The 7251-nt window shown below is 45.8% G+C and overlaps 1 protein-coding gene across 2 annotated transcripts; it reads right to left on the bottom strand.

Moving 5' to 3' along the window:
- Positions 1–35: 35 nt before the first annotated feature.
- ALG11 (ALG11 alpha-1,2-mannosyltransferase) lies at positions 36–6114 on the bottom strand. 2 transcript variants are annotated; one of them, XM_082043340.1, is made up of 4 exons: positions 6062–6114; positions 4100–4333; positions 2482–3413; positions 36–432 (listed from the first exon to the last, which is right to left on the bottom strand). In XM_082043340.1, exons 1-4 carry the CDS (start codon positions 6097–6099, stop codon positions 161–163), a joined length of 1476 nt encoding a protein of 491 aa, XP_081899466.1. In that variant the 5' UTR covers positions 6100–6114; the 3' UTR covers positions 36–160. The 2 variants fall into 2 exon arrangements, with proteins under 2 accessions (XP_081899466.1, XP_081899467.1); XM_082043341.1 differs by having other exon boundaries at positions 4100–4294.
- Positions 6115–7251: the final 1137 nt, after the last annotated feature.

The raw sequence follows: 7251 nt of genomic DNA, 5'->3' as shown, positions 1-7251 counted from the left end.
AAACCCCTCTATTACATAAAGAACATCTCCTAACAGAAAGAAAAAAAATAATCTCTTTATTGAATGAGATCAAGGGATCATAGAGTACATGTATTTACAGGTGAAACACAGTCAAATATAAAAAGTTAATTTCATTCAGTACATTTTTATTCATATACATTTATTTAAATAATGGGTCCACAGATAACAGGAATGCCTCTTCGAAATGCTGGTCAGAAAACCTGTGCACAGATCGACGAGCATTTTCTCTGATCTCTAACCTTTTCTCAGGAGACAAAGACAGGATATAAGCCATTGTCTCAGCGTAATTGTCCTCATTTTCTGCAAGGAAGCCCGTAATATGTCCTTCGTAGGGTACCACAATATCTAATTTGGGGCCTCCAGAATTGTGAGCCAGGATAATGGTGCCAGCTGCCATACATTCAACTACTCCTGTAAAAGATACAAAACATTCTGATATGAATGCGCACATCACGTACTTTGACTTTCTATGAGGCACTGGCACATTAAAACTGCAGTAAAATTCACCCAGAATTATAAGTTACTATAGCTTGCCATTCTAGATCAGTTTGAAAAATACAGAGTAAATGGTATCATCAGATGAACAAATTTAATTTTTTCAGTCCCAAGGATGGAAATGATGGCTTCTCTTAAACAGGGAATATCTAAAATACAGATCAGATCTAATGTGTTAAATTCTGGTTCTTGTAACATATTTGATTTACCTGAGATAGATTATATCACCAGTATATACAGTGAAAAAAAAAAACCTATATATTGAAACAAATCTAAAGATAAACATGGAAGGTAGCTCTGTGACAGAACACTGCATAGTTCTGGTTTGCTCTGTAGCAGACCACTGCTTTTATGGTATGGTGGCAGCTGCAAAAAAGAAGTAAAAATTAGAGCTGAACATGTATTCTGTATTCATTTTGTCACTGACACTGAAGATTTTTAACATTTAGAAAGATACTCAGAGAAAAGCTGACTATGCGTATTTCAATCTGATAGTCAGAAGTTCAGGATTTTGCAGATTAACAAATCTTTAAAGCTTTTGACAATTTAGCAAGACAAACTAGTAAAAATGTGTATCACTGCACCTGTATTTTTAAGAGAATAAGTTTTAATGAAATAAGAATCTGATAGCAAGCTTTCCTCAGCCAAAATCAGTGGGATAGGAATGGTGTAGAATGTATACATCTAGTCTCCTCTATGGTTCCACAATAGACCTCAGAAATCACTTTAATTGCTGATTCTTCTCAGTTCTGATTTTTTTTTAAAGTTCCCCTACCTTGAAAATTGCCCACTATAAATAATGCTCCGAAGTTTTAGAACATGTTTTTCGCAGGTAAAAAGACATTGGAGATGAAAGTGAAATCATGCTGAAATTCAAAATCACAGTGTCATTGTATCACTTAAAAAATTAATTAATTTAACTTTTGCTGAGGAAAATATATGAGAAACCATTATTTCCATTTTGTGGCAGTTGCTTCTAGGAGACAGTTCAAAGTACATTTTTCTATACCAAGTTCCTACAGACTATAAACTACTACTCCTGATACTTACTTAACTTTCTGAGAAAGTCTGATGACATTAACTGCAGTTTAGTCACATTCTAGCCAAGTACAGCACCCGTCTGCTCAGCAGGATCTGCAGGAGACTCGCACCCCTGAAACAGCAGTGAGAGCCCCACGACACACCCAAGGATTTCCAATGGTAGTCAGGGCAGCTGGAACACACTCCAAGTCTCCACACATGGATGTCTACATGTGAACCGTGTGTGAGCTTCCCCTGCGGCCAGTGGAGCCAATGGGGCACAATCTATGGTGCGTAACAAAAGTGCCTGCTGCCTTCTGAGGCTCCATTGCGTACACAAGGCACCTGCATAAGGCTGGCAAACCTCCCATGGGACCTCAGGGTGACCCATGTCGGTGCAGAGCCATAGCTGGAGGTCAGGCTCAACATCCCGGGCAGCCCAGATGGGACAAACTGGCTGTGTAGGTCACCATAGGGTGTCCATAATCAAGAGTCTACGATGTCTACAGTACTTCGGCTTGCATTGCACTACCTAGTGGTCTGTCATCTGAAGTCCTGGAACTCCAACTCAGCTACCTCACCTCTGAGAACAGCAACCGGACACCTGCTTGGCATGCAAACCTCTATAGAATCAGCATCATTTTGGTTGGAAGAGACCCTCAAGATCATTGAGTCCAACCATTAGCAGTCACTAAATCATGTCCCTAAGAACCTCATCTACACATCTTTTAAACACCTCCAGGGATGGTGACGCCACCACTTCCCTGGGCAGCCTGTTCCAATGCCTGACAACCCTTTCCAGTAAAAAAATTTTCCTAATACCCAATCTAAAGCTCCCCTATGCTTAGACACCTACTTTGAGGAGCCTTAACCATGAACTGAAGCCCTCCCCAGCTGTGTCCCAAGCTGGGGACAAATGGCTGAACACATGGGAAGGATACTGACCGATCCCGAAGTGCTCATTCCACATCGTGTGCAGGCCGATGGTGGCCTCAGCCAGGTGTCTCTTTAGCTCCTCAAAAGGAATGTTTATTCTGAATGTCACGTCATTACTAACTCCCAGCTCCACACAAAGACGTTTAAGGTTATCTACACGCTCTTCATCTTGCTGGTTACGACAACCTCCAATTAAGATAAGCTTCAATGATGGCTGCTGCCCAAGTCTCTTCTCTTTCAGCAATTTAGCAAAGGCTCGGATTTGCAAAGGATGATCTTTTTCAGGCCGGAACTGGCTGACCGAAACAATGGAATATTCAGGGGTGCTCTTCTGCTCTTCCAGTGGAATATCCAGGAAGGTCTGAACATCGCAGGGTGGATAGACAACACTAGTGCAAGCACCAGCTCTCCAGAGGGAAAGGATATGATTCAGCGTCCAAGAAGAATTAACCATAATCACATCACTGCAGGATCCAACCAAGCCGTACATGAAAGCAAAGAAGTAGTAGTAGACAAGTTTAAATTTGCTAAGAAGAGGATTGTTTGTAATGAAGGCTGCATTGTTAAACCTGGTATCCTGGTTCCTAACAATAGAGAGCATGTCAGTGCTTATAGTGGGATAATGGACGTAGCATCCAACGCGACAGCCTCCTAAATATTTGAAGAGGGGAAGCGTGAAGGCATAACCCATTGAGTCAATATAAATATCAGGAACACACTTCAGAAGAGCCTCCCAGCCCAGAAACACTGATCCTAAGCTTTGTCCCAGCAAAGTGAAGTGAGGGTAAAGAGGAGCTTCCACAAGGTAGCGTTTTTCTAGAAATACAAACTTCACGGGATGAGGTAATTTTATATTGAATCTTCTGAAAGCGCCTTCTACTATTTCTTCCCCAGTGGCATCTTTATCACCAGTGTAAACAACACACGTTACATTTCTGTACCTGCAAGAGTAAAAAAAAGAATTTCACACATTCTTCTCTTCAAATTTTGTAACATGAAACTGAAATATTATCCATTCAAACTTACTCAAAAAGTATGTGAGAACAAATGCCTGACTTAGCTCTGAAATTATTTTAACTAAACTGTACTTCATTTTTTTCTGATGTGCAGAAAAACATATGGCTGAGGACCTGGGGAATATTTTTTTTGAGTAAAACTTAAGAGATCAGTATTATTCTACAGATTTAAGATGGTCCATCTAGTACAGTGCATGAGTAAAACGCAGAAGACTGTGCAAGTCAGTGGATGTGCCAGTGTTCAATCCACTTTAGATACCAACTTGTTTTGCCTCCTGCACCAAGAGACAAATATCAAGATTATCAGTTATCTACTGATGAGTTATGGCCATACAAAGTTGTATATCAGTAGTGGAAACTGATGAGGGAGGAGGATTCTCCCGAGGAGAGAAAGAAGTGAGAGATGCCACAGCATAACAGATCAAAATCTGCGTAAAGGGATGAAGTGGAATGGTGCAACCAGGTGAAACTCAGATGTGAAAAAAAAAAAAAAAAGTAGGACTGGTGGATAAATGATACCTATTTAAGTATTTAAAATGGCAAAATGGGCATAAATAATACCATCAGTAGCTGAAAATGAAATACGGCATTTGATAAACATATATGCTTACTTTTTTTGGAGTGTCCTTATGGCACACCACAAGACTCTCTCCCCTCCACCACCTGCATTGCAATATGGGTGAAAAAATGCAACCAGCAACGGCCGCTTCCCATCTGTTCCTGCTGAGGTCAACTGTTTTTTCCTTTGTTGTATCCAGAGCCGTATTCCCCACAGTAGTACCACCAAGCAGACACACAAAATTCCACTTAGAAATAATGCAGGGATTAACAATGAGCACAGCAATCTGAAACAAGCCGAGATTTTAAAATATAATATTGCTTTAAAGAAATACTACATAAGAAATTCGGAGAAGGGCTTAGAAGTAGAGCTACAGGGAGTTCAACAATTTCTCAAGTTCTTCTAATCTCAGAAATCATCAATATCTGTGTATCATTTCAACAATTACAGAAGAAAAATCAGTGTTCTAAATAATTTAACTGAAGATATATTCCCTAGTGCTGTGGTGTCAAACTCATTTTCACCGGGGGCCACATCAGCCTCGCGGTTGCCTTCAAAGGGCTGAAAGTAATTTTAGGACTGTATAACTGTAACTGCTCCTACGTTTATACAGTCCTAAAATTACATTTGGCCCTTTGAAGGCAACCGCGAGGCTGATGTGGCCCCCGGTGAAAATGAGTTTGACACCCCTGCCCTACCATTACCTCTCAATCATTTATTCATGTTTTTCATTATTGTTTATTCGTGCTATATATCCAGCTCCATCTGCTATACACACTATAAAGGTTGCATGCTCGTAGCAATCTGGCAAAACACAACCAGCAAGGAGATTTCTAAAGAGATTTGTAAGAGCTTTCTTCATACCAAGCTCCTGCTTGTCCTGCCTTAGCGTGAACTGCGTTGGTGCAGAGCTACTTGGGCCAGGCTGCAGCGCATGACCCAGAACCTACACTTTCCATTCCCCTGAGATCTGAAGAGCTGTGTCAACCATCCAGAAAAGCTCCGAGCAGTTTCTCTGTTTAGAGAGACCAGTTTTCTGAGCTCTCACTCTCTGACACGGGCACTCCCTTCACTCACCACCGCCCCCCTGCACAGCTTCCCTGACCCAGGAACAGGAGATTTATCACAGGAGTCTCTTCTTGGCCTACAGAGCTTCACAGGGGACAGAGCCTGGATCACAGAATCACAGAATGTCAGGGATTGGAAGGGACCTCAAAAGATCATCCAGTCCAGTCCCCCTGCCGGAGCAGGAACACCCAGATGAGGTTACACAGGAAGGCGTCCAGGTGGGTTTTGAATGTCTGCAGAAAAGGAGACTCCACAACCCTCCTGGGCAACCTGTTCCAGTGCTCTGTCACCCTCACCATGAAGAAGTTTCTTCTCATATTTAAGTAGAACTTCCTGTGTTTCAGTTTGTACCCACTGCCCTTTGTCCTATCATTGGTTGTCACTGAGAAGAGCCTGGCTCTATCCTTGTGACACTCACCCTTTACATATTTGTAAACATTAATACGGTCACCCCTCAGTCTCTTCTTCTCCAAGCTCAAGAGATTCAGCTCCCTCAGCCTTTCCTCATAAGGGAGGTGCTCCACTCCCTTCATCATCTTGTTGCCCTGCGCTGGACTCTCTCCAGCAGTTCCCTGTCCTTCTTGAACAGAGGATTCTGATGCTGTGCCACGCATTACGATAAACATAATTTACTCGCCATTAACGGGGTTGCCATGGCGAACAATGCGTCACGACTGACACGTAAGGCAAGAAAACACTTTGATATTCGGGATGAAGAAGCGGGAAAGCACATTAAAGCAGGGACCCGTCCCACCCCACCCTGCTCAGCGGCCTCCTGTCTAAGGGAGAACACGGCGGGTGCGGGACGCCGGGCAGGCTCGGGGGGTATGAGGGAGCGCAGCCACGGCTCAGCAAGGGGCCATGGCGGCGCGGGGTCTCCCGCTCCCCGCCCCCTCCGCCGCCAGGATGCGCCGCCCCCACACAGGCCGCGCTCGCACCCCGGTACCTGATCAGCCCACACAGACACAACCCTCCCGCCACCATCTTGGACAGCGCCGCGACGCCTTTCCGCCGGAACTGGCCGTTGCCGGCTGGGCGGGGGCGGGACTAGCCGCGCATTGCCTCGTCCTCATTGGTTCTCGCGGGAGATAGAAGGAGGGCAGGGCGGGGGGCGGGGTCAGGAAGGAGGGAACGGCGAGTGGGGCGTGGCCACGCCTGGCGGTGGGTGGGGCGGGCGGGTGCGCGGGCTGGCAGCGCCCCCTGCGGGGCGGGAGCGGCGCCGTCGCTGTAGCCGTTGTCGCCACCTACATCCCCGTCTCCTCCTCGTCCTCCTCCAGCTCCGCCTCCGCGGCGCCGGGTCCCCTCAGGGGCCAGTGCGTCCCGCCCGTCCCCCCGGGCAAGGCCCGCACCCCGGCCGCCGGGCAGGGCAGAGGAGGCAGAGGTCTCGCTGGGACAGGGGTTCCTTCTGCAGCCACCACGTGCACATTTTGTCTCTGGGGTTATGCAAATACTGACCCCCACACCCTTTGGCTAGAAGAGGATGGTATTCGGTGTCCTGTGTTCCAGCCCCGCCTCGTTCTCCTGCCTGTAAGTGGATCCCTCCTCACAGAGGTGCCTCTGCTCGCTCTGTGTGTGCAGCTCAGCGCTGCGGGGCTGCGCAAAACACCCTGAGCCTGGTGCTCCAGAGGACCCCTGTGAACATGCTCAGCGGGGGCAGTTTCCACTGGAGATGTCCAGGCTGTCTCTGGCTAATACACTTTGTTTTCATTCGGAGTATATGCGCAGACCAGAGGATTAGTGTAGACATAAGGCTGAACAGTGCTGTTTTTTTAAAACGCTACTAAGGATGCGCTGGTGAACAGGAAGATTTCCTATTTCTAAAGTGGCTGCCCTTGGAACAATGTAAGGAACTGATCCCACTCTCCCAGATGCTGGGAGGTACCAGACTGGAGGTGAGCAGGGCTCAGGCGGAACAGGCCAAAGCATTTCCAGCCTCCTGTTACATTGCTAGGTATTTTTTTCCCCTGCATCATCCATTTAACAATAATAAAAAGCTTTATGTGGCAAATTTGGCCCAGTTAACTCAGTATCCAGGCTCCTTCAAAGCTGGGGTTATGCAAAATTTGAGAGCATTTCAAGCCCTGTTTATTTGAACAGGGCCTTTCTAGAACCTGTGGTTGTTCAGCCTCTTTGAGG

The sequence above is a fragment of the Streptopelia decaocto genome (assembly GCF_964273445.1).
Source record: "Streptopelia decaocto genome assembly, chromosome: 1".
Lineage (NCBI taxonomy): Eukaryota > Metazoa > Chordata > Aves > Columbiformes > Columbidae > Streptopelia > Streptopelia decaocto.
Note: the sequence above shows the minus strand (reverse complement) of the source record. Positions and strands in the feature narration are given on the sequence as shown.

Coding starts and splice junctions, on each gene's coding strand:
- ALG11 (XM_082043340.1), bottom strand. CDS start 6,099: ATGGTGGCGGGAGGGTTGTGTCTGTGTGGGCTGATCAG. Junction 4,334..6,061: donor TGTCTGTGTGGGCTGATCAG/GTACCGGGGTGC, acceptor GGCTTGTTTCAG/ATTGCTGTGCTCATTGTTAA. Junction 433..2,481: donor GAATGAGCACTTCGGGATCG/GTCAGTATCCTT, acceptor TATCTTTTACAG/GAGTAGTTGAATGTATGGCA.